Source organism: Athene noctua, chromosome 4 (genome assembly GCF_965140245.1).
Source record: "Athene noctua chromosome 4, bAthNoc1.hap1.1, whole genome shotgun sequence".
NCBI lineage: Eukaryota > Metazoa > Chordata > Aves > Strigiformes > Strigidae > Athene > Athene noctua.
In genome coordinates, this window is record NC_134040.1 from 30,742,523 (window position 1) to 30,768,552 (window position 26,030).

The window sequence follows — 26,030 nt, forward strand, 5'->3', positions numbered from 1 at the left end:
AAAAATTCTGAAGCTGAAAAACATCACTTTCTGGTTTTACAATAAGAATAAACCAAAATAGAAGTTTCAATATGTGCAATGAAATGGATGTCCACCGAACCTACAGTGAGTTTAGTACTGTTACCTAGCACATCTCTGCTTCACAAGCGAAAAGGGTGATAGCAATACTAAGATGTCAGCTTCTTCCTGACCCAGCCCAAATTGGGAAGATAAAACAAACACAGAATCACAGAATGGTTTGGATTGAAAGGGAATTTTAAAGATAATCTAGTCCCACCACTCTGCTCTGGGTAGGGACATCTCTTACTAGATCAGATTGCTCAAAGCCCTGTCCAACCTGGCCTTGAACACTTCCAGGGAGGGGGCATTCACCACTTCTCTGGGCAACCTGTTCCAGTGTCTCACCACACTCATCATGAGGAATTTCTTCCCTATGTCCAATCTAAACCTACCCTTTTTCAGTTTAAAATGTTGCCCCCTGTCCTGTCACTACAGGCCCTGGTAAAAAGTCTCTCTTAAGCTTTTGTATAAGCCTCTTTTAAGTATTGAAAGGCCACAATAGTGTCTCCCCAGAGCCTTCTCCAGGCTGAAAAACCTAGGAGAGATGTACCTTCCAGCTCTCCGATGATTTTTTCATGGCCCTCCTCTGGAGGTTCTCTAACATGCCTTTCTTACACTGGCGGCCTGAGAGCTGGATGCAGTACTCAAGTCTCACAAGAGCACACAGAGGGAGAATCACTTCCTTCAACCTGCTGGCCACACTTCTCTTTATGGAGCCCAGGATACGACTGTCTTTCAGGGCTGCAAACTCACATTGTCAGCTCATATTTAATTTTTTCATCCACCAGTATCCCCAAGTCCTTCTCTGCAGGGCTGCTCTCAATCATCACCCAGTCTGTCTTGACACGAAGATTGCCCTGACCCGGGTGCAGGACCTGGAGTGTTGCCAGTCACTGCTTCTGCCTTCAGTGCATCTGCCATCCAGCCTCTCACGCCTAGTGCCTTTTCTTCCAGCTGACTTTTTCTGTCTTCTCTTTGTTCCGTTGGACCCGAGCTGCTGAGAGGAGAAATTGTAGGGAAAGTTCTGTCCAGTTCTGGGGATACATAATGTTCAGCACAGATCAAATGTGCAGATAATGTGTCTCCCAAATGTTACTGAGTTTTTAGAGAGGATATACAATATGTCATTTTTGAATGGCTTGTCATTTCTTGAGGTTGAAGTGGTACTTCACTGACATTGAAAGGTTCCTCATCAGTTATCAAGTGTTTCCTTTTATGCATGGAAGCTTGTTACTTTTCAAGAAGTCTTGTGCGGAGGACGGAGGAAGCAAGGAGCCGATTCAATGTGAATGATAGAGCAAGCTTCAACTTTATTGAAAGAAATCACACCTTATATAAGCACTAACTATAATTATGCACACTAATCATAAATCTATTGGATACATCCAAAAGGCTACATGATAATACCCCAGCCCCTTGTGTCATTTCAGATATGTCACAACATACTCCTTCCTCTGGCTTGTTTCCTTCCCAAAGGTTGTTTTCCATTATAATCAAGGCCACTCTGTACCTCAGTTTCTCTCTTTGTTAGCATAATAGTCCTTTGTAAGCATAACTATGCCCTGGGTTTTTTCCTTTGTTTACCTCAGATGGCTGTAATCAGCTCCTGCACAGACCCATGGCCTTGTTCTGCAAGCCATTCTCCAACAGTCTTGATGTTGGCAAACAGCTGCTTTGCACTACCTACTTTTTTAGCAATAATCAAACCGTATTTGCTGAAGTTTTAGCAAAAAGGCAAAGCTGAGGCAGACAACAAAGATACCAAAGTTGCTATTTTGTTGAGGCTTCAACATCTAAAACTGTGCAGAGTATCATAAGGAAAGCAGTCTTACAGCCATTAGTATGTACACTGCATCCAATATGTAGTCTCCAATTTAGAATGTTTATTACTTCAGAATCTCTTTTATTAGAATTTGCTATTTTGTCAAGTATTGTCAGGGACACAAAAATACAAGTTTTATGTTGACCTTTGATGGTGATGGCATGCTTCTGTTGTTGCAGTACCAGTACTCAAAAGATGACTGGCATTGTGATCATGCCAACATTGAATTTGAACTTCTTCAGTAGTGTTAAAAAATTGTTTGCCTTTGTATGGTTATGGAGACCAAGGAGTACAGTCTGCTCCCATCTTCCCAGTCTGTTCTCATCTTTCTAGTGTATTTGGCATCCCTGTTGTGGCAGAAGCTTTCATATTTGCTACACAAAGCAAATTGTCTTTCTCTAAACTGTGCCTGTCATACAGATTTTTGGATCTGTAGAGACACAGTGGCATTTTATCGCTGTTCATCTCCTAGTGAAGGATGCTTTCCTGCCCAGCACCTTACTTTCACAATGTAGTCCCTGGCCAGTATTTTACCAGTGCTCTCTGTGCATCAGAACTTAGGTAGATTGCTCAGCAATGCAGTAGGTTACAGATGATCATTAAATTAAGAATTGCTGAGTATATTTATTTAATAGTTGCTTTGGATAACAGCACTGAATCTCCAACCTGTTGTCTTCTTTGCCAGTCTGTATGTTTCATGGCTTTGTCAAAATTGCGGGGGAGGATGAATATATGGAATGCATTGCAGAAAACACCAATCTTGATTAAGGCTCTAGTCTTTCTGCTGCCTATTCAAATTGCTAATCTCATGCTTTGGTGTCTTTTACCTAGTGGTCAGTCATGTTTCCCACTGCAAGCCCATTAGGAAGGTTGCATAGTAAAATAATATTCTTAACTTGTAGATTCGAGATCATCTATTTTGTCTTTATGCTCTTCCACTGCATCAGTAGAGTTTCTTCAATTTGCTCCTAAATCCTTTTACAATTTAGTGCTACCTTTGCCATCAGATCTTTCAGTTTTATTGAGCTGTCAATATAGGGCACTGTGTTTGGTCTGCCAGGGAAGAGACTTGCATGCTTGTTTGCTTTTTCTGTGTTCTGTGCTCTAGATGTTCTTTATATCTTAAGAACTTGCAAGCAATTTAGCATTACAGAAACAGCTTGAGAGTCAGTATTTTTTGACAAATACAAAGATGTATTAATAATTTGCCTTATAGTGTGACACCATGCAGCTTTAAATTTTTTAACCATCTCCAAAAGAGAACTTAATTCTCTAAAACTATGGATTAATCAAAGCTCCCTCTTTCCTGATTCAAAAATAAAATAAGAGCTAAACTTTGAAAGTGTCTGTCTTTCTTTTTGTAGAAATTATTGGAATAATCCATGTAGAAATATTAAAAGTGACAAATTACTTCATTCTAAATAGTAAAGTCAGAACAGCGGTTCATATTAGAAAGTAAGCTTCTTTGTGTTGTGAATAATTAATGGTGAAAATCTAGGTGTAAGAATGTGCAGAGTATCAAATAATTGGTTTATCTCAGGTTATTGGAGTGGAAACTGCATACTGCTGTCTGATGAGAATTAGTGCAGATGTGAGGGAGTAACCAAAACTTATTGTAAAAGTTTAGACTACCATTAATAATTGTTTTGTAATATATGTTTAAAGTTAAGTTTACACTTTGGATGAGAATATTCTGGCAGCCAGTGTCTCATAGACCATACGTATGTTGTTGACATAGTGGCAAGTCAAGGAAATTAGCAGTCTTTAAAGTCCAGCTGTTTTTTTGCTATTTCTGGCTGCTTTCCTTAGAAGAATTTCAGGTTTTGGCAGTATAATAAACAACATACTATTGTATTAGGGTATTTTTTTTTCTGTTAACTCCTCATTTTTTTTCTGTAGCCCTGAAGTGAAACATTGTCAAGCATTTGTTAGAGGCAAAACCTCATATAAATGCTTTTTTAAAGAATTATAATGCTTTTCATTGCAAATGTATTTTAACAAAGAAGTATTTTTTCCTGCTCCGCTGCCTGCTCAAAAGGTCTTTTGTATTCCTCCTTTGGACACTTGGCAAACTGCTTTCTTAAGCTTCTGCCAAAGCTTTCTGGGGCAGGCATACTCCGGACATTGTAGGCAAGACAGTCTGAACATATCTGTCAGGAGAAGCCACTGATTTTATAACTTGACAGTACTAAATACAGTATCAGTAATGCACTTTATATTGTTCAGTTGATATTTATGTTAATTATACTGTTAATGTCTCTTTGACCATGGAGTCAAGTGAATATTGTTCTCATAGATAATGAAGTGGAGCTCAAAACAAACGCTTTATTGGAGGCTATGTTATCATTGGCTAGCAAAGCAGATAAGCAGAAAGTGGGAAGACCTCTGTACTGTAAGTCCACTAGAGAGTGCTGTTTCCAGTTAAATACCACAGCCCTTATTTTTATTCACAGGATACACTCACAGGACTTCTGGAGAGGGAGGGCAGGACAGAACAATTGGGGCACTAAGAGTAGTAGTTATTTATTGCATTGGAGTTGGCAGAAAATGCAGAAGCATGTCCCTTCTCTCTTCCCATTGCTGGTTACCTAAAAAGGTTGAGAGTTGGTGTTGTGACTTCCATCTTAACTTCTTAAGCATATTATCTTTTAGATTAAGATAATATGCTTAATTTTCTGAAACGATTATATTTTGGTGGTAATAATGGTTGTGCTGAGTATTCATTAGAAATGGTATCTTATAAAGTGTAAGAGCATTATTTCTTGTCCCAGATGAATTTATGGAATTTATTTCGAAAGCTGCTGTTACATCTGTATTCAGAAAAGTATGGCAAAGCACAGTATAGAATATAAATTAGTGAACGAGAGCTTTGTAACTAACATTATATTTTAAATGACAAAGCATAAAAATAGTAACATCTAAATATAAAGTTGGAAGTGTCCTTTTTCCTTGTTTTTCCAAACTATATTTTCAGAGCCACTGAATTTCAAAGGCAGTTTTGTTTTCTGATTGTTCCCCCAAAACAAAGCTATTTGACCACATAAAATAAGATTCTTTCAGCAAATCTTTGCACAATGTATTTTTCTTTTTTCTCAAAAGGATTTAGACAGTTTTTGTGGTGTATATCCTGGTTCTGTGTAGTATACAGAATATAACTATTTAAATGAGTGTCAGAGGCCTCTATTAGCATCATGGAAATGCAGAGTTTGCTCAGAATTAACTTTTATATGAAAGGGGAAGACTGAAAAATGTCACTGGAGGAGGCTGACAAACATCTGTGTTTTCATGCATAAGTAGCACTATAGTTTTCATATGTTATCTTGATTTTGTTCTTTCTAATACCTGCGTCTCTTTCTTTAGTCACCTTTCCGCACCTTGCAGGTTCTGCTCCTTCATGGTCTAGTCTTATGGACACCAGCAAACAGTGGGATTATTATGCACGAAGAGAGAAGGAGAGAGAACGTGAGAGAGAGCGATCCCGAGATCGGGATCGGGACCGGGACCGAGACAGAGATCGAGAACGTACCAGAGACAGGGAAAGGGACCGAGATCACAGTCCAACTCCAAGTGTGTTCAACAGGTTAGTGAAATGTCTTAAGCATGCTGTAACTCTGCTCAAAACCCCGTGTCTGTGTTAAATAGCATACTTCAACATTAAAATTTAGTATTCAGCTGTATATTCCAAAGAGCTAGAGGGTGTGGCTTCCTCCCCTTCCCCCTTTTTTCTTGGAAACTATAACTATATTTCTAAGTGTAAAACAGAAGTGTAAAAATGATGGTGTACGTCCAAACTGGTCATAGTGCTTTAGAGGTTGAGTGTGATTTAAGCCCTGTGTATGAGTGAGATATCCAGCTCTCTTTGACAATAATTCTAGAAGAATCTATAGAAATACTAAATGAATCGTCATCTCGATGCTAAGAGCAATGTGGTGCAACATTTGACCTTAATTAATGGTGTTATTAGCTGCTAAAATGGCTAGTTTGGTCATTTGCACTAGCTGGATAATAATCTGTCCTATCTCTTTTTTTTTAAAAACTATGATTTCAAGGCCAAGAACTTATTTCGTTTTTAGGCAGATGATGAAAATGGCAGATAACTTTATTCAGCTTTCAACTCTAATTTATTTAAAAAAAAAAAAAAAAAACAAAAACAAAACCAAAAAAAAACCAAAAAAGCTGCAACTATTCTTTGGTTCATGTGCACAAGTACAAAGCATTTAATAGTGAGCTCACTATGACTCCATGCAGCAGATCTCTATTGGCTTGCCAGATTTATCTGAATTTACTTTGCTTATTATTTGGTAAGTATTTTAGGGTAAATGTCCTGATGCTTCTCTCAGTGTTTTTTGTTAAGTTTCAATTTTTGCAGAATATATATGTTCATTATTAGGTGGATTGTTTTTACCAGTAGTTTTACACTGTGGGGAATGAAAGCACCCGCAATCAACATTACTTCAGTTGAGAGATGACATTTTTCACTTGATGATTGTTAGCTGAAGACCCAAACTGAGTGCAAGATAGAGGATTTTCCGTGTATGTTGATGTGGTGATGTCCTCTCCTGTGTGCATGTGTTATGTTCCAGGGTCAGTTTCTGAGAACTCAAGACCAATCTAAACATCTGTTTCTCAGACAGCTTGATTGAAGGCCAGAAAGAAGCCTGGTCATTCAAGGGTGCTTGAAATGAACCTTAATAGCTTCCAGGCCTTGAGAAATCTCTGTGCTGCTGCCAGAGTTATCTGTAAAGGAGGGGGAAGAGCAGGCCTCAACTTTTTTATGTGACTAAATTATCCACCATCTGTAGCAAAGCTGTTGCCACATGGCTGTGTAAGAAAATGGGAGGCCCTTAAATAGTGTAAGTTGGTTTGGCAGTCACCAGTAAGGTGGGAGAGGCTTAAGACAGAACATGCAGACATAATGTTTTTTAAGAAGGTTTATTTTCAATTCTATGCACTTAAGAAAATAAAATGAAACAAGCTATGAGAAAGAGAATGTGAAGTATTTTAGAGGCAGCACAGATGCATTACTTCTATTTAAATTCCCTTTGTTTAAATTCTGTTAAAGTGACACTGTGGTGCAGTTTGGAGTAAGCACCATCTTTAGCTTTTTACTGCTCAGTAATTACTGCTTTCAATGTTTTTAACTGTTCTTTTCCAGATAAATAGCCTACATTTGTGCTATAATATTTCTTAAAATTGTAAGAAAATGGGAATTATTTTTATTTTATTAGTATAACCAAAATGTGGTTTAAAAATGAACCTTCAGCTTTCTTTTATATTCTTTTCTACCTTTGCTCTGCTATCCTCAGATGAAATTACATATATTTTTACAACATATCTTACTCTGCCCCTTTGAGAAAATGCCAATCTCTTTGTACTGTTGTCCCTTCTGCAAAGACTGTCTTTTTTTTGTTTTGATAGTTTCATGTCAATTAGTTACCACTAAAGATGTAAACTTTGGAATTTGATTGATGCTTTACCATTTCATGGTTCTTCCTCAGCAATTTGAAAAACAAAACCAAAACCCAGCAACTGTGTTTCTGAGGTCTTGGAACCCAATAATCCCATGCAGCAGAGCAGATGAGGATCTGTTTGGCGACAAAGCAGCTTTACAGGACAGGACTTGGTGTCCTGGTGGGCAACAAATTGAATGGGACTTGTCACTCAATGTGCAATAAAGGTCAAAATGCATTGAGCTGTGTTAGAGTGTAGCCCGCAGGTGGAGAATGATGTTATTTCCCTCTTATTTGGTACTTGATACAACATATGAAGTACTGTGCCTGGTTTTGGGATCCTAGATAGGAAAAAACATTGACAGACTGGAGAGTCCAGTGGAGGTCTGATAAGGTGGTTAGCAGGGCTGAGGGGATGGAGTTTATTTAGCTGTAAAAGGAGAAGGATGAGTAGGGTTCTTAAAGGCTATTTTCAACTACCTGATGGGTGATTATAGAGAAGATAGCACCAGGCTGTTTTTCAGGCTGCACAGAGAAAGGGTAAGGGGCAATAGTTTAAAAGTCACAGCAAGGGAAATTCCAATTAGATAGGGGGGGGGGGTGGGGTGTCTGTGTGTAAATAATCACCAAGAGTGATCAGGTGGTAAGACAAGTTGCAGAGGGAGGTTGTAGAATCTCCAGCCTTTGAAATACTCAAGACTTGACTAAACAAAGCCCTGAGCAACCTGAGCAGACTTCTGAGTTATCCCTGTTTTCAGAGGGCGTTCATAGAATCATAGAATGGTTTGGGTTGGAAGGGACCTTAAAGACCATCTAGCTCCAACTCCCTGCCTTGGGCAGGGACACCTTCCACTAGACCAGGTTGCTCAAAGCCCCGTCCAACCTGGTCTTGAGCACTGCCAGGGAGGGAGCAGCCACAACCTCTTTGGGCGACCTGTTCCAGTGTCTCACGACCCTCACATTAAAGAATTTCTTCCTTGTATCTAATCTAAATCTGCCCTCTTTCAGTTTAAAATCATTACCCCTCATCCTATCACTATACTCCCTGATCAAGAGTCTCTCCCTATCTCCTGTAGTTCCCCTTTAAGTACTGGAAGGCCACTATAAGGTCTCCCTGGGAGCCTCCAGGCTGAACAACCCCAACTCTCTCTGCCTGTTCTCATAAGGAGGTGCTCCAGCCCCCTGATCATCTTTGTGGCCCCCTCTGGACCCACTTGAGCCGGTCCATGTCCTTCTTATGTCAGGGGCCCCAGAGCTGGAGAGAGTACTGCAGGTGGGGTCTCACTTGTGTTAGCCCACACAAAGTCCTTTCCAGCCTAAATGCTTCTGTGATTCTTTATTGAAGGGTTTTTTAATACTTGGAACAGTTTTTGAATACAGATACCAGAAGTTGGACATCTTTACCAAAGTGAGATATCATGATGTGCGAAGTTAATAGCTTGTAGTCTGTTTCAAAAAAGTAACCGAAGGTGTAGAAAACAAAGATTTTTATGGATTGAACTTCTTTGACAGGAGGGCGTAGGTAACTATAGGTCCTCTTCCACAGGTCAAAGGTTGTCGTGCTCTCAAGGCTGTCCCTGGAAGGCTTTGATAACTGTAACGTAAGCCCAGTTACAAAATGGGGAGGAGATCACTTGTGTAACATTGGGTACATGGCATCTGTTCCTGTTTCTGAAAGCTCCCAGCATTCTGGACTTGGCAAACTGATTTTTTTGCTTTGCTTATAGAAATGTTTGTTTTCAGACACACTTACAAGCTGTCATGGTTCCTTAGTGGCTTGCCAAAATAAGGTTTAAAAAGGAATATCAATAATATTTTTAGTGTTTTCTAGAGTGTTTTAAAATAGTTGTGTAACAGAGCAAATGCAGACTGTGAGTTAACATTAAAGGTTTTGGATCTCAGCTTTGAAACCAAGCCATAAGTATACAAGGAGCCATCTAATTTCTTATGAAATTAGAAGCTCATCAGAAGGCAGTGTTAGACATTTAAATTTTAACTTTTTCAATTAGATACTGATCATCAAAATGTTAGTTTTGGGAAGTAATATTGGATATTGGCAGTAATCTGCAGTTGAATTGATTCTACCTTTTTCTATCCCTGTAAGCCTGCAGAAATGTAAGGATCCTAAAACTGTGATGACTAGTGTCATTTTAAAGGTGTGTTGGTACAGGAATCCATGTCTGATAACAATTTTGTTGTTCAAATCAGACTCTATCTTTAGTTACAACTTTTGGTAGATTTCAGAATCTAATTTTAATTTCATTTTTAACATCATACATTTGTTTTATATTCTAAAACTGAGCGTTATAACTAGACTTCACCAGGCACAGGTTGTCTTTATGGTGCTGCTTTATTGCACACCAAGTTAAGACACACTTCATAGATCAAATGGGAGACTGGCATTCTGAACTACAAAACTGCTATGTAAGCTAGGCTAGTCTCCTCTTCAGTATGACTTGTCCTAGAAAATAGCAGTTGGTATCAACCTTCATCTTTCTGTGACATTTAATAAGAAAACTCTTCTGATTGGTTTTACCTCTCTCCCTGAAGCCTTGAGCTAGTTTCTTGTGAGAAGTGCTAAATAGAAAGTTACTTGGATTGTAAATGTCTCCCCTGCACCTCCTTCCTTCCACTGCTAGTAAAGTAGAAACTTGAGGGTAAAACAATGGTGAATGATACAGATACAAACAGGTTAAAGGCATAGGACTTGAGGTTTCAGCACTGTAAGATTTAGAACTTATTTTCTCCCTTCCCCTCCACTCCCAACTGCTTTAGTTTACCTGTCTGGGTTTTGGACATCTCAGTGGAGCAAGCGAATTTATTTTCACACTATAACCTTTAGGGTGCCTTAAGCTGGCTGTGGAAAGGTATGATCAGAATTCATGTTTTGTGGCTGTACTGCCTTCCTTTTTTTAAGTTGATCTGTCTCAGTTGTAGGGTTTTCTTCTGGGAGAGACAACATAGTCTTTAAAAGAATTGTTTAATGCAGTTGAACTTTCTTTTTGCTTTAAGAGAGGGACAGCAGTTAAGTGATAGCAGCATGATGCCTGTGAGGGTCACTGAGCGCTGGCACAGGTTGGCTAGAGATGTTGTGGAGTCTCTACCCTTGGAGATACCCAGAGGCCATCTGAACATGGTCCTGGGCAACTGGTGGTCCTGGTGGCTCTTCTTGAGCAGGGGTTTGGACCAGATGACCTCCAGACATGCCTTTCAACCTCAACCATTCTGCGATCTGTCACAAATGTACTTTGCAGGATTTGATCAGCTTACAGATCTGAGAGGAGTTATAAGTGCATTATGAAATCTTATAAATGTTATAAGATTTTATAACAATACAGGTACTAATTGGTGCAATCATATTACTCAGTGACAAATCATAACTGAGTTCTTTAGTAATAGCTGTAGTTTTCCTGATTTTGATGTGTATTTTTAATGTCCCTTAAAAACAGGATTTTTTGGAGGGTATTTGATGTTTCTCTACATGTCTTAAATTGGTAATTTTTGAAATTTACTCTAATAATACGCAGAGTTTCATAGAAAGACTAGTGCTGTTGCTTCAGGCATTCCCACTTCTCGCTCTTGAGTTTTCATGCATAGCTGTAATGATCACTACTGTAATGTCTTCACTTGGGAAATGGCCACAGGATCCAAGTTACAGCAGATTAAATTGTTTCAGTCTAAATTCTCACTGCTCTAGGACATGAGAAATCTCTTTAGGCTTGAGCTGTTTTCCTTGTGTGAGCTGTCTGATCTGTTCTGCTGCTGTCAGGAGCCTCAGGAAGAGACTGTCTTACTGTAGTAAGTGTTGGCAAAGATGGAAAGCATGAAACACTTGACTTTTGTCAGCTTAATAGTATCTAAACTGTTACTGTTTTAATTACTGCCACAGAAAGCCTGGTCACACTGTGCCTTTCTTTAGGGTTTGTTAGGGATCTTCCAAACTAGAGTTCATGTGATAAATAGATAGTTAAAGTAAGTTCATTTGTGTTGAAGTCTCCTTGTTAAATGATACTGGCAACTGTATCTGGGTAGGATTTTCTTGGTAGAGAAATCATAAAATGAGCATGCCTTTTTAAGCTATGCTAATGTAGCATTTGAGTGGTATTGGCTAACTAAAGATACTGCTCTTGTCTTTTATTAAAATTTCACTAAACTCTTAGAACTGCCCTTTTCATCAAGTTAAAATATGAAAATGTGTTCTTAAGTAAAGCCTTTAATATTTAGGGATTTTTACCAGCATTGTGGTAGAGTAGCACTCATGGTAATACAAGAGAAGAGTGAAAGCAGAGACGGCATTGGCACAGGAGAGAAATTAATTTTAAAAGCAATCCAAAACGTTGAGTATATTTTACCGTTAGTTTCTTTGTACCTAGCTTTTTCTTTCTTGAAGCTGATGTGAGGAAATAGATCAACTGTATTTAATGTAATTTACCCAAATAGTGCAGTAGTCAAAAAGCATGCTGATAAATATTGAGCATTACACACACTGATCTGAAAACATTACTAAAGTTTATGTAGGATTGTATTTCATTTGCAGCTAGATACCAGTTTAGGCTAACTGCTTGATAACTCCCACTTAATGTGGCACTGCTGTATTCTTATTTTACTTCCATTTTTATTGCACAGTCCTCTTTCAAAATTGTATTAACCACAGAAGTCTAGTGTGTAAGGTGAAGAGCTTTAGCTCCTTTTGGCATATGTTGTGGATCTCATTTAGAAACCAAAGCAACATTGAGATTTTTATGTCATTTATCTCAGAAGTGTGTAAGAATTTCTTTTTTTAATAAATATACTGCTTGGTGTTACTGTTCTGAAAATATCTTGGGTTTTAATCAGTGATGAAGAACGATACAGATACAGAGACTATGCAGAAAGAAGCTATGACCGCCATAGAACAAGTAGAGAGAAAGAAGACCGACACAGAGACAGGAGACACAGAGAGAAAGAAGAGACTAGACACAAGTCATCTCGAAGGTTTGATGAATTATTTTTTTTTAATATGATATGAAAGACTTGACCAGTTTAAAAAATATAAACTTTTAAAAGAACCCCAAATGAACTGGAGTTTTGTGGAAAGACTGTAAACATTTAGATGTACTACTTGAAACATGTCTGCCAAATAAAATGTGGACAGACAACAAGCAATGTTGGCCCTGGGTAACTTCATATTGAATGATGTATGTGATGGTCTTAGCTACTGAGCAGAAATTACAAATTTGGGGAAAGAAAGGTAAATACTGTGGGTCAGAAAGAGATAAAGTGAAGCTGATATTCAGCAGCATTAACTCAACACAGATTCTTAGTAAAATAATCCTCATGGTCACTTGATAGAAATTGTTCAGCTTGATCCTTTTAAAGTTAGAAATTAAGTCCAGGGAATGGGGTCAATAAGAATGTTAAACCATTAAGGGATGCCAGTAGGGACATGACATTATTAAAAGTATTGCTATTAGAACATGGCTTACAAATGTGAAAAATCTTTCCAGTTTCTCAACAAAAAGTACAAGATGGGTGGATGTATGTACCATTCCATGAAAAATTTGGCGCTGACATCCAAATGCTATATGGGTCGGAACAGGAGCAAGTGTCAGTTTTCAAATACAAATGCAAAGTCTTTTTTTTGGTACTCTGTAATTAAATGGAACCTGAAGTGTCATGCAATTGTTTGAGGTATATTTTCTCTCTTTATTTAGTAACAGCAGACGTCGTCATGATAGTGAAGAAGGGGACAGCCACAGAAGGCACAAACACAAAAAATCCAAAAGAAGCAAAGAAGGAAAAGAAGCCAGTGGAGAACCTGCTCCTGAACAGGAAAACACTGAAGCTGCCCCTGTGGAATAGGCTTGTGTGATTTTTTTTGCCTACTTGCATATATATTAGTGCCAGAAATAGATTACTATAAATCTTGTTATTTTTCTGGGTATTAAAATAATTTGCTCTTAATCTTGTTCTGTTAGTTTGAAATCAAAGGTTACTTTGATTTTTTTGAAAATAAAAGAACAAATTTTTCATGTTAAGATTCCTGGACTGACTTGTCTTTTAAGAAACAGTGAGAAAACATCTTACAGCTAGAGGCTTATGCTCTTACAGTATATCTAGGGCTTAAAGTCTCAGTATTGAATTGTCTTCTTTATTCATAAGCCATGGGAAGGTCATTCTTTTACTGACTTTAGAAAAAGTGTGCATTCACTTTATTATATACCAACATCTGGAACAGTGTGAGTTCAGAATAGCTTTTGGAATTCATATTTGAAAAGGTCATCCTTTCCTACAGGGACAGGCAGGAATTGTAGACTGTTCAAAAACCTTGTACTAAGGTGAAACAAAAAAAATCAGGGAAACTGGGAAAGGTGGTGATTGTTCTTAGTCTGATGGAATACTGAGTGTTGTGATCATACACTTAGTAAAAACCTGGTTTGTGTGGGTGAATTAAGCTGGATAATCATCCCTGATGATTTTCAGTGGCTCAAGAGAAAGTTCATTTTAGTCTTTGTTCTAGGGGAACAGCTGTCCTTAACATGATAAAGATTAACAAACATATACTCTTCCCATTACTAGCATGTGAGGAAAAAATAAGACTTTGGAACATGGGTAATTTACAGAGAAAGGTAAAGAACTGTTTTAAGAAAATATGAAACTATCATCACTTTCAGATTTACTCTATCCAGAACAGTATTATGTTATTGGCATGGTAGTCTCGAAAAAATTGTACTGCCCTGTCAGGGTGCTATTTAGAAGACTTTACTTAATGGTATTAGCAGGGTGCAGTGTTCTTCCTTACAAAACAATAAGTCTATATAGAAATCTTAGATTTAATAGTATTAATTAAAACATATGAGTGAAATGATGATGTTTGGTTTTGGTTGAAAATAACGTCTGTACAAGTACACAGTTACAGTTATTTTTAATTATTTTAGAAATTCACAGTTTTATAGACTAGCAAACAGTACTTGAAAGTCTCGAAAATACCAGCTTCATGCTGACCATGAAAAGGTACACATAATCAAAGTGATATTAATGTGTTGGATAAAAACCTTCACCTCATTTTTGCAACTAGAAAAATTGCAAGAAATTTTTCCAGCAGTTATTCAAGGATTTTTTTGTAAATCAAAATAAAGTGGGAGAACAGGAGCTACCACTCCTTAAATTTCATTATTATTATATTGCATTAAATATATATATAAAAAACCCCAACAACTGAAGAACACAGGGAAGGAAAGACTTCTGTCTGTAGCTTAAATCACTCTGAAGTGATTCTCTGACAGGTGTCCCTGCTTTGCCTAAACTTGACTTTTCTTGACATGCAGGTTGACATTTCAACACATACTTGACCCCCCAAAAAGCAAAGACTGATGTTCCTTTTCTTTTTCCATGATAAATTACTTGTCATACTCTCCATAAAGACTTGTTTTATAAAAATGTGCCAGGCCAGGACACAATTGTGAGAGTAATTTTTCCTTTCAGTTCTTTGAGCATCCTTGCCAAGCAGGCATGCATCATTCCTGATGTGTTCCTGCCATTGACAGCGAGGAGGATGTCACCGCATCTGAAAAACCAAAGACAAATATGAGAGAACAATTAAACAAGGTGAATTCTGACCTTAAACATTTGCAAATGCCAAAGCAGATCCATAAGCTAGGAGGAAGGGGTAGAAATGAGTATTATCATTACTACTTTGGCTAACTACTGTTCATGAATAAGGGAATAAAGTAGGTGAAAATACTTTGCTTGCCTTTTTTTTTTCCTTATAACTTTGTAATTAATTAGACATATATGAAAGAAAATAGGTTACAGTTCTTTCAGATGGGAATGATCCATGTCCTGAACAAACTGTGTTTTAAGACTTGGTTGATTTAAGTTTGGTCCATAATTCTGCATTTACTTTCTTAAATTGTATTGGTGTTTGCAGGGAAGATGGTTGGTTGCTTAGGGGGTTTTTTGAGCTGGGGATGTGGGAATGCTGTGTGCTGGTTTGCTTTCTACTACCCCAGAGATCAAACTGACTTACCTCTATACTTACTCATATACTAGTGATTGCTAGACATCTGAAAACATTCTACTCTGAAGAAAAATCAACGTTCAGGACACTTATGTCCTGTTTCCAGAACTGACAGTTAGTTCTGTACCAATGAGTCCTTTTCCCCTGCTACCCTGTCTTCATGAAAGCTTGTTTAAAAAAAAAAAACCTACAAATGAACTAGATGAAAGACTTACTTAAATGCTACCTTTCATTATACAGTTATCATTACCTAATTCTGCCATCATTATATGCTGGTGTTCCCCCAACAATGGATTTGATAAAGAATGGTTTGTTCCCAGTATGTTCTTCGTAACCTCCTACGATGCTGAAGCCAAGACTTCCAGATGTATTTCTTCGTAATACGATTTCTTTGCAGCTGTACAAATACCTGAAACAAACCAGTCTAATTAAATGTCTTGCAGTTAACTTTAGATTCTGATGAACCATTAATGATGAATCTGCCTTTTCATACATCTGTAGAATGTTTTGAAGATGCAAAATAGCACCAAATTTCCAATATATTAGATACATACATTTCCCTTTTGGTTTTGTAGTGTTGCTTTCCACAACCAGTTATCCTGAAAGTAAAATTACTAGGTAATCTTGGGGTTAAAATATTAAATAAGTTGTTTCATAGGGTAAGAATTTATGCAAATGATCTAGTTGCAATTGAAAGTGATGGAGAAAAACACTTAGCTGAGACTGCATTTAATATTTGTAAGCCATCATTCCAAAAACGGTATTTCACCTACCTTGTACAGTCCAGTGACTTGGTTTATCTTCTAGAGAAGAGCCTGTATGCGATTAACTGTGTCAAAAGCGATCAGGCATTTTTTACTGTGGTGCATGTTAAAGCTAAATAATTTCAAGGGCAATGAAAGGAGCCAGAATTACAAAAAAAATCAGAGATCTGACAGAGAAGAGTATCGGTACAAGAAGGGATCCTGAGCTTTCCTTGTCAAGTAATGTGGTAAGTTACAGCACGGAAGATGAGAGAAGTCTGTCCATGTCAGTCAGTGCTTTGGAATACTGAGACTGCTTCAAGATAGCTTGTCCTCACTACCATGATTATCACAAGATTTTATGGTAAAAGAGCTGAAATCTGCTTCTCCATCCATTTGTCTTGAATGTATTTTATGATACTGTAAGTTACTCTGAGTCAAAGCTTAGCTGAAACAAGGAATAGGGGAAAGCAAGAATTGCTAGATTAGGCTTTGCCTATTGCTTTAAGTACCTTAATTTCAGTGCCTGCTTTGGTTGGTTTGTTGGTTTTTTTTTTTTAACCAAGCAGGAAAAAATTAGTTTCATTAGTTACAGAGCAACAGGCATTTCTTTCCTTGGTACATAATCCACTCATCTTTAGCGGTGTACCCAGGAATGACTGAAGAGCCTGAAAGTTCTTTTGCTGTTCCAAATCTGAAATTCTAGGCTGGTCTACAGCAAGCAACTGTTACAAGCTCTATTCAGAGACTGTTTAGATTTACAAGAAACAGCTGACATTTCTGTAGAAGGATAAATAACTTTATCATAAAGACCAGTATGTCTAGCTTTTTTAAAATTTTATTTGTTAAATAATGCTTTTGCTGTGTTTCACAGCAGGATTTTATAATAATACTAGATTAGTCCCCCAGGACCTACAAAAATTCACCTGCTGCCAGGATTGTAGGTATATAGTATTTGCACAAGAATTCACTGGCTGCTAATGTAAGAAACAGGTGACATTTGCTCCTTTCCTCAGCAGCCAGGCATTATTACTTCACCATCTGTGGACTTCTTCAATGTGCAAAATCACTTAAACCTTCTATGTTTGATGGTACTTATCAAGGTCATGACCAAGCAAGGCCAGGATTCAGCCATTAGTGCTATTACCTAGTGTTGATTTTGGGGGGCAGGGGTCTCTGCTGCCTGGTGCTATGCTCACTGCCTTGAGGAGGACACTGCTGAAACTGAAAGGTGATCAGCAAAATCCTAACACCATAGAAAAGAAATAGCTGAGCAGGTGAAGACACGAGAAGAAAATGCAGTGAAGACAGACAAGGCTTCCACGCATTCTGTACATACAGTCTGAAAGGTTATCGCTTACAAGGTCTCCATCAGTCCAGAAAGCATGAATACTTATTTGCAGTCAAAGCATATGCGAAATTTAAGTAAAACAGACACAGCATTAGGATAGTTCTAATGGGAAGCAAGGAGTGGCAGAGAGCAACTACTCTGTCCCAACTCCAACCCTCTGCGCTGCCTTTTGCCTCACAGAAGGGACAGGGTGTAACATGCTCTGACAAGGCAGTGGAGACCAGGAAGGTGGGAGGAGAGGTGCTGGAGGGAAGCTGAGTGAGTACAGGAAAAGGGGAGGAAAGGGGTTTTCCCAAAGTGTTTATACGTTTGTCATCTTTAGTTCTCAAGACTCAAATTGGTAATTAAATGTTTTAAATTAAATTCCCCAAGCCAAGTCTGTTTTGCCCGCAACAGTAAGGGGTGAGTGGTTTCCCTGTCTTTACTTTGACTCATGAGTTTTCTTGCTCTTGTTCTTCCTATGTTCTCTTGTCCTGCTGGGGATGTTGAGCTGTGGGTGTGGTTGGTGCAGACCAGATCGAACCCATCACACTGGCCATAGCTGACTCATGACAGTGGCTATGTGGTGTTTACACCTTTAAATTGATGTATCCTTATCTCTGTCCTATGGGATAAACATGGCAGTGCAGCATCCATCCATCAGCTATGCATTACTGCTGTCAGAAAAGTGAAAAAGGTGCTGGGACACAGCATGCGCAAAGCTGAGCTGTGTCGAACGTGGGTACTGCTTGCTCTGAACATTTCGTACCTAAGCAGAGATGCTTGCTTTGCCTGAGCAAAAAGCAACCCAAAGGGAGTTAGTTCATTTGGGTCTGTTAACAGCTGTGGAATAATAAAGACAAGCTAGAAAGCACCATAGAGAGAAAATGAAATCAAGTACTTGAAAATACATCCAACGGTGCTTAGTGTTTGAGGAGATTACTTCTCTGCTGTAACCAAAGTCCCAGTCTGTGTGTTTTGACCTAGTTAAACTGCCATAACTCACTAAACTGCAACTGGTCCAAGCAGAATCATCTTCCTCCTTGGAAGAGAGCAGCTTGCAGTCTTCTGCCTCTATCTGTAAATACTCCAAAAGCTGAAGACAAGGAGTAATTTATGTGTGAACTTGCCTAATTCAATATTTGAGGATAAATGGTGTCTAGGCACAGGGTACTATCATAAGAAATACTACTGCACAAGGAATTTAAAAGTGCCTGTTTTCAAATAGTTAAATGCACAATTCTCCTACTTTTCACAAAGGCTGAGTAGCCTTATGCTCTGGGAATGAAAAACAGACCAACCTCAGGAGGACTTCAGCAATAACAGGTATCAAAGCATGACTTCCTCCCCCACCCTGTTACAGTAGACAAGTGGCAGTGGAGTAGAGTAATATTTGAGAATTGCTCCCATCAGAGCCCTACAACCTGGATGCAGTTAATTTTGGGGAGTTTCTGTCCTAATTCCATGTTTTACATCCAGTTCTACCCCTGGTTTGCAGCATGACTTTGGCCACCTCCTGTCTTTCTCATCTCACTTTGCAGATGAAAAAAAGCACTTATACGAAGTGCTAATGTTTGTAAACGTTATGACAGGATGATCTATAAAGTATTTTTAAGTGCTAGCTGGGGAAAGGAAATGTGAGGAGAGCAAAGAAAGGAGACCAGAAGAACAAGCAAGAATAGAAGAAACACCACAGGACTGGGAAAACACTCTTCACCAGCTGCTCCACATTATTTGTGCATGCTTCACAACATTTCCCTCCAACAATAAAGAAGACCTGTCTTCCTCAACAACAATTAAATTAGCTACCCTGAAATCAGGCTTCGAGAAGGAATGCTTGAGGTCCTACATCACTGTTTCCTCCTGATGCTGAACCGCAGCCCCTCCACTCGTATGCAGGCCAAGTTTTGACAGACGTCAGATGCACATGTGCATCTATTTTATAACCACCACATATTGTATTGTACTACAGAAAGAACAGAGGAGTTGTTTATGTATTATCAAGTCATATACAAGTGACCAAAGCCAATTTTAAGATCTCACAAAGAGATGAAATTTAAGCAAGATCCACAAATGTTAGATTATGCAAGATGGATTTTCCAAGGCTTTGATGCAAGGAGTCAGATAACCTGTCTGGTTCTGCTGCTACTGATACAATCCAGAAAAAATTGTATAATTGCCTAACTCTCAATATTTGTGTCTCTTGTTTGTGCCCATGTCTATAACATGTATGCAGCCCCTGGGAAAGGGGCATGTCCTGTGCTAGTATGGAGATTTAGGCATTTAAGGTATACCAGCCTCAAAAATGATGGAAGGTACTTTTAATCATGTAACTAATATTAATGTTAGCCTGTTTTCTACTTCATCAGTCATAGACAGAGGTATGTAGACATCTGCTAGTGTTTAGCTCAACATAGCACATTTTATGGGACCATCCTTCACAGGATTTTCATCAAAACTGAATGTTTTTGGAACACAAAAGCAAAGACTCTCCTCTCCCCTCAGTTACCTGAACATCCCACTTTAAGTCATGATGTCAGGCTGCTTCTGCACTCCCCACCTTGTTTACTGTGAACAGATGCTCACACTGCACTGCCATGGCTTGTCTAGAGCCACATTCTCGACAGAATTTAAAGAATCCACCATCCAGCTGCCTCTTTTAATCGTGACTATTCCTGGCCTACCAGTTTTACTGCCTTTTCTATTCAGTTTTTTTCTTATGTAGGTGTGCCCTGTCCTGCCCATCTTCCCAAGTACCTTTCATGATCTTGTATAATCATGACTTTGACATTTCTAATTTTCTATCAGCTGTACCAAATGTTCTTAGATTCACATATGTTGGAGAAGTCCCTCTGGTAAATGGTTTTAAATAAGTGAATCTCCACCGTCTTGCCCCATAGTTCCACATCAGGCACCTTTGACAAGATGGGTGTTTCAGACATCTATTTGGATAGAGAGTAATTTTCTCTAACAGCCTCAAAAACATTGTGAGACTGCTAGCAATACCTCGAGATCTAGAGGGATGGGATTCTTGCCAACAGCAAACTGAAAGCCAGATAGGGAAAGGTTAAATGCTCAGCCTGGAGCAAAATGAGTTAATGTGATACACATCCTAGTGAGAGAACTTGTTGAAGGGCTTCCAGATGTCTGATGTGGGCCCTGGAGAATCAGTACAAGAATAGAGTGTAAGTGCACTCATGCTAGGGAAGACTGAACAGTCTGATAATACCTAATGAGCAAACCCAAATCTGATCCTCGTGCACCCCTACTCAACCAAACAGCTACTAGTAAGGATGCAGTGCACTTTTGTTATTGTCACGTCTAATCAGTGTTGGTCCCTGTCTTAGTCTGATGTTCAGAGCAGTGTACTAACTCAGCATACCAATCCCCCTATTTTTCTTTGGCAGAGAAGGGCCATGCTGTGCTCCGTGCATGGCATTGCAGACTGAGATAGAATTACAACGAACTCCTGTCTTCAGCCTTGCTGACACTGGGGCTGATTTTTCTTGAGACCAAAGGGGTGGGAATACTTCATACACACAGCCTTCAGAGGAGGGAGAATAGAGTGAGCTTAGAGACAGCCTTTAAAAGGGGAAAAGCACCTTTTCTCCCCAGACTGCAAAGTGGAACTGGCTTATGTGAACACTGAGTGCAAGCCTTCTGTACCATGGAGCTCTGCCCTTCATCTCAGTCACCTTGCTGAGGAAGTAGGGACTTCAGGCAACTTTGGGTAGGAGATGATGACCACCAGGTTTTTATATAGCACAACAAAGGTGGGGTTACAGCAGGTGTACGCAGAGTGCAATTTTTTCAGTCCATCTGACATCACATGGTGACTGAAGGCAAGACTCAACATTGCAGATTGCAGCACCTGTAACACCTCTAGTCTGCTTGCTGTCTCTGCTTGGAGCATAATACATGCTCCAGCACCTTCACAATGCTACTGGTGAAGCTAAGGGGTGCAGAAGAAGCAAGCAGGAATGAGGACCTCCCTGGTCCTGCCTGTCTACAGTAAGACTGGGTGAGAAAAGTTCACTGTTGTCTGGAGTAGCAAGTTAGGGGCCATCTATTTACTGCTTTTTTCTTACTGCTTTTCTTTCAAAGGACATAGTCCTCTCCACTGCAGCAGGAACTTTAATCTGTGGGTGACAGACACACAGCCTGATTTTTGCTCTTGCGGTGCTTCAAGCACAGTCACACAGTCTTTAGCCTCAGACCAAGCCTCGATACATGAGGCCCTCCCAGCAGACTTTGCTGCAAGGTCAGTGAGCTCAAAACAGCTCAAGCCAGAAGGAGGGAAAGCATCTAACTTGCTCTTCAAGACTGGGAAATGAAGAGGAGTCCTTAAAATGTGCTTTGAGTAAAAGCCCACCTGTTCTGCAGACCATTTTTTCATGCTCTCCCATAAAATAGAGCTCTGAGCTGCTGCCAGGGTTAGGAGTATGGGCGAAAGTAACTTGTAAGCTAAATTCTTCATTCCTTAAAATTGAATACCAGTTTCCACTGTGTGATGCCAGTTTCATGTATTCAGAGATTCATAACATATCTCTATTTAATACTTTACAAAATGCCACTGAAGCTGCAGGTATACACCCTGCACACTGAGTGTGTTTGAGAGAACCACATGTGATGTGGCTTTTATTATGACAACACAGCTGCTTCCTGTCTATGACAAATGTATTTGTTTCAGTCGGGGGTGGGGTTAAAAGAGGTGATTCGGAGGTACCGGCCAACTGCATGCACTTTGCAACATCTGGGCAAAGTCAAACAATTCAGCTGGATTTGGCTAAGGAGAAGGCCTGTGCAGCTTGAGAGCTGCAGGAGGGGCAGTTCTGCCTTCTTCAGGGTGCTCGAGTCTAGACCCCAGTTCAGCAAGCTCCTGCATCCCTGCAAGATTTTCCTTTCACTCCCTAAGTGGCAGATATGTTTTCAAGACTGGAACAATTCAGGATCCTTTCCTCCCTTGCATGGGGATCTGCGTGTCTATTTTTCCATGTACACATACCCATTTACAAAAGGGAGGTATTTAGAGTCAAGTCTGCGACAGAGCCTGGATTTAATTAAGATGTCAGTGCAATGACTCAAGCCAAAAGAAAGAATTGCCAAAAAATACAAATCTTTCCTCCCACTCCCCTTCAGCGAGAGGACGCAATCTGAGGACTTACCGTGGCAGCTCCAGCCACGTAACCCAGGTCGGTGACCACTCGCTGCTCTCAGAGGTCTGTGTGGCCTCATGGGGTGGCAGGCGGCCCCGCTCCTCCTGGGCTTCACATGCTCTCATCTCCAGGGCTTTGAGCACCACTGATGAGTTGGTGTTTTTCAGTAGGGAAACAGCCTCGTTCCGGCTGACCCCTGTCAGGTCAATCCCATTCACATTCAGAAGGATGTCACCTGAGACCAATAAAACAGATGATAAAAGACCCTGCAAAGTGTCTCCAGGATCCCCTCCCCACCCCCATGAACAAGCCAGTCAAAGCTACAGGCGAGAAATTGTTGCCTGATGAGGCTGTTTGTTAATCCTATCATTTAACATGCATGTGAAGCATATGCTAGTAAACATGCCACAGGCATGATGGAAGGGGCCAGTTCCCCACACACAGGAGCACTGCCAGGCTGGATGGAGGCTTTGGCCCTGGTTTCTTGTCACGTTACATCCTGTATCCAGAGCTGAACAGCACAGCTGGGATCCTGCTGTACCAAGCTTTGGTACAGGCACCTGATTCTAGTCCAGGTCTCCAAAGCCCACTTACAGCTAACAATGTCTGTACTCACCCTGAGCTTGAAACCTAAAAGCCTAAGGTGGTTTTCTCCCAGCTCTCCCTAAGCTGAGGACTGCCGCTCCAGCTGGCTCCTCATAAGGTTTCCTTTGCAGAATAATGTATTATTATTTTAATGTTAATGCCTCTTTGAATGGCTGCAAGCCAAAACATCTTTCTGTATATGCCTTATTTACAATGTAGGCACAGTGGCTTCAGAGAAAAATGCAAAGATTACCTCAATAACTACAGGGAGAACAATAAAGACACCATTAAAGTCATGCAAGTGACCACAGTGCCAAATGCTCCACTACGCTCCACGGCGCGCTCCAATGCCTGGGCTTCCCTGTGTGTCCTCTGCACTTCACCTGCATGATCCACCAGGCAGGGGCTGTGTTTGCTGGGCAGTCCAGGCAGTGAGACATGAATGTTAACCTCTTCTTGTGGTCTGTCCCAGTGAGACAGAAAACAGCCTAAGGGCTGCTCTAAACCATGGAGGCTTATGGCACTGTTGTAATATCACGTATTCATTTGTTTCTAATTTTATCAAATTAACTAGGCTGAATTTTCCATGCTGCCTTACGATGAATATTTTTTTGAAAATGTATCCCACTGAGAGGCAGTCATTTCCCAGCAGGAGGAAAAGGGAAACCTGCTGGTTTGCTCCTGTTGTCATGTTCTTACATGGGTTTTGATGAGCAGCCATAGCTCCCACAAAGGGGAGGTTCCCACACGTGCCAGTGCCAGGCGCTGCAACCCAAGGCTCATCGGGCTCAGCTGGAATGCAGCTATTCTGCCCCTGTTTTGTGTGCCTTCACTTCCCTTGCGCTCAGGATTTCCCTCCAGCTTCTGGGCAGCAACTAGGCTGAGGAGGAGCATGGGGGAGCTGTGTGGTTGCTGGATGCAGGGTACCAAGGTACTTGACTCTTGGAATGCAACATCCTGAAAAACTGAGATTTTCACTATTCCTCTACTGCCTACCTATTCCCACAAAACTCACTGATAAAATAGACTCTTCATCTTACCCTAAAGGCTTATTCATGCAGAGAGGGAGAAGCAATTAGTTTTATCACTCTCTTACACCAAGAGCCAGTGTTTCCAGATATGATATTGAACCACAAGGCACTAACATTGCTTCATATATGATGGGAATTCTGCTCCTTTATATTTTTATAAAAGTCATGAATGATATGACAAACAAGCACAAAAATTTACATTAAAAACCCATAAAGGTTGCACAATGAGGATTTCAGTAGTTAGGAGATGGTGATGCAAGTCATTTTTCTGTGAAAAACGTTTTTTTCCTACCAGAACATGCCTGCATCCCACTTCATAGAGATGGTTTCTGCTGCATGTTATGCCTTTTCTGGGAGCTGACTTAAAACCCTCTAAGCTGACACATGCCAAAATATATGGGATGGCTGAAGCTGTCAGTTTGTGATGCTCTTTCACTATCCCTCCGTTTTTCAAAGGAAGCCTTTGAACTAAAGCAGGCTTTCAAAATCCCCCCTTTTTACCTGTTTTTATCCTGTTGTCTCTGCTGATAACTCCTCCAGGTTCAACACTTATCACATAGATAGGCAAATCCCATTCCCGGTTAGATGCTCCGCCTGCTACAGTCATTCCCAGAGATTCTGTGTGATCTTTCCGGACAGCCACCACCTTCTCATGACAGGTGACGGCATGAAGAGCACTCTGCAATGGAGAAAACAGCAACAACAAACACAGTGGGCATGGGGACCTCCCTGACAGCTTAGGCATTTTCTACTGAAATGAATAATAGTTGAGGGAATACCAAAGCACTTCACAGCTGCCTGCCATGCCTGGCCAGATGGCAGGCCTGACTCTCTCCAGGGCTTAGGCATCTGCAGAGTCAGAGCTACTGCCAAGATAATCTGTGCTTTAATAGCTAAAGTCAGGCACTGCTCCCACCAAAATCAGAAGTGTTTTAGTGTTGAGCTAATAGAAGCAGGTCTTTGAAATGTAAATAAGGAATGTGATATAAAAAAGATATGTTCTTGGTTTTAACATCACTAATGGTCCTCACATCTTTGACTATCAAGTCACAGTTCTCATCTTGCTGCTTGCAGTCTGAATGTCATCTGTACAGAGAAATGGTCCACCTGAGTTAAAGGAATTAAACTCTTGGGGACAGATTAGTAGATACTTCGCTCTTCCACATTTCTCTGTTTCTGTATAAGTTACTGGTGGGAATACACTTGAAAAATATGTATTTCTGTTCAGGAAAAGAGGACATTTATAAAGAACCAGCAACTTCCAAGGTGTTCTTCCTAGTACATGTGCTTAAAAGGTCTTTTGGGGACAGCTACCTCTACTGTCTGAGGACAGTCACCCCCTTATTCCTCCCCCTGAACAGGAAAAGTTACATACAGACCACTGGTCATGCAATAACTAGTGTATGAGCGAGGGTGAAACAAACTCACAGGTGGCCCCAGGATGGAGAGGCAACACAAACTCTAACAAAATCTCTGAACCCAATGTCACTTTTACAATGCAACCAGCTCTTACAGAAAAGTTCGAGAGACAAGGATCCTTCCCCATAAAATCTGGATTTAAATGCTTTCCTTAAGTATTTCATAAGCTGACATATTTCATATTTCCTGGCATCAGCTCCTGAAGATCTCAGCCCCTCTTGCAGGAATAGCACCATCCATTCCGGGCTTATATATAAATATAATAGCATGCTGCTAAATTCATTAGAAATGTATATTAAAAACCCCCCAAACTTCTCATTCACAAGTGTGACCTCACATTTATAATACGCAAAAACGATCTCTAAAACTAATTTAAAGCCACATTCACCTCTTCTTAGAAATTCAAGATTCCACAAAGACATTCCACCTTGATTC

The 26,030-nt window shown here is 39.9% G+C and overlaps 2 protein-coding genes across 22 annotated transcripts in view; one reads left to right on the forward strand and one right to left on the reverse strand.

The window, feature by feature from the left end:
* FIP1L1 (factor interacting with PAPOLA and CPSF1) overlaps nucleotides 1–14,509 on the forward strand; it is a 46,244-nt gene extending 31,735 nt beyond the window's left edge. For 7 of the 19 annotated variants that reach the window (XM_074904808.1, XM_074904812.1, XM_074904810.1 and 4 more), the window contains 3 exons: nucleotides 5,243–5,462; nucleotides 12,169–12,306; nucleotides 13,026–14,506. In XM_074904808.1, the coding sequence (XP_074760909.1) occupies nucleotides 5,243–5,462; nucleotides 12,169–12,306; nucleotides 13,026–13,173 (506 nt within the window). In that variant the 3' untranslated portion in view covers nucleotides 13,174–14,506. Of the gene's footprint in view, nucleotides 1–5,242; nucleotides 5,467–8,605; nucleotides 8,611–12,168; nucleotides 12,307–13,025 lie in introns of all 19 variants that reach the window. The other 12 variants (XM_074904814.1, XM_074904809.1, XM_074904815.1 and 9 more) reach the window with 9 other exon arrangements.
* The window catches only part of LNX1 (ligand of numb-protein X 1), a 77,826-nt gene continuing 66,303 nt past the window's right edge, over nucleotides 14,508–26,030 (reverse strand). For 2 of the 3 annotated variants that reach the window (XM_074904803.1, XM_074904804.1), the window contains 4 exons: nucleotides 24,678–24,855; nucleotides 22,570–22,795; nucleotides 15,582–15,740; nucleotides 14,508–14,878 (listed from right to left, as the gene is read on the reverse strand). In XM_074904803.1, coding sequence (XP_074760904.1) covers nucleotides 14,743–14,878; nucleotides 15,582–15,740; nucleotides 22,570–22,795; nucleotides 24,678–24,855 — 699 coding nt within the window. In that variant the 3' untranslated portion in view covers nucleotides 14,508–14,742. The remainder of the gene's footprint in view (nucleotides 14,879–15,581; nucleotides 15,741–22,569; nucleotides 22,796–24,677; nucleotides 24,856–26,030) is intronic. The other variant, XM_074904805.1, reaches the window with a different exon arrangement.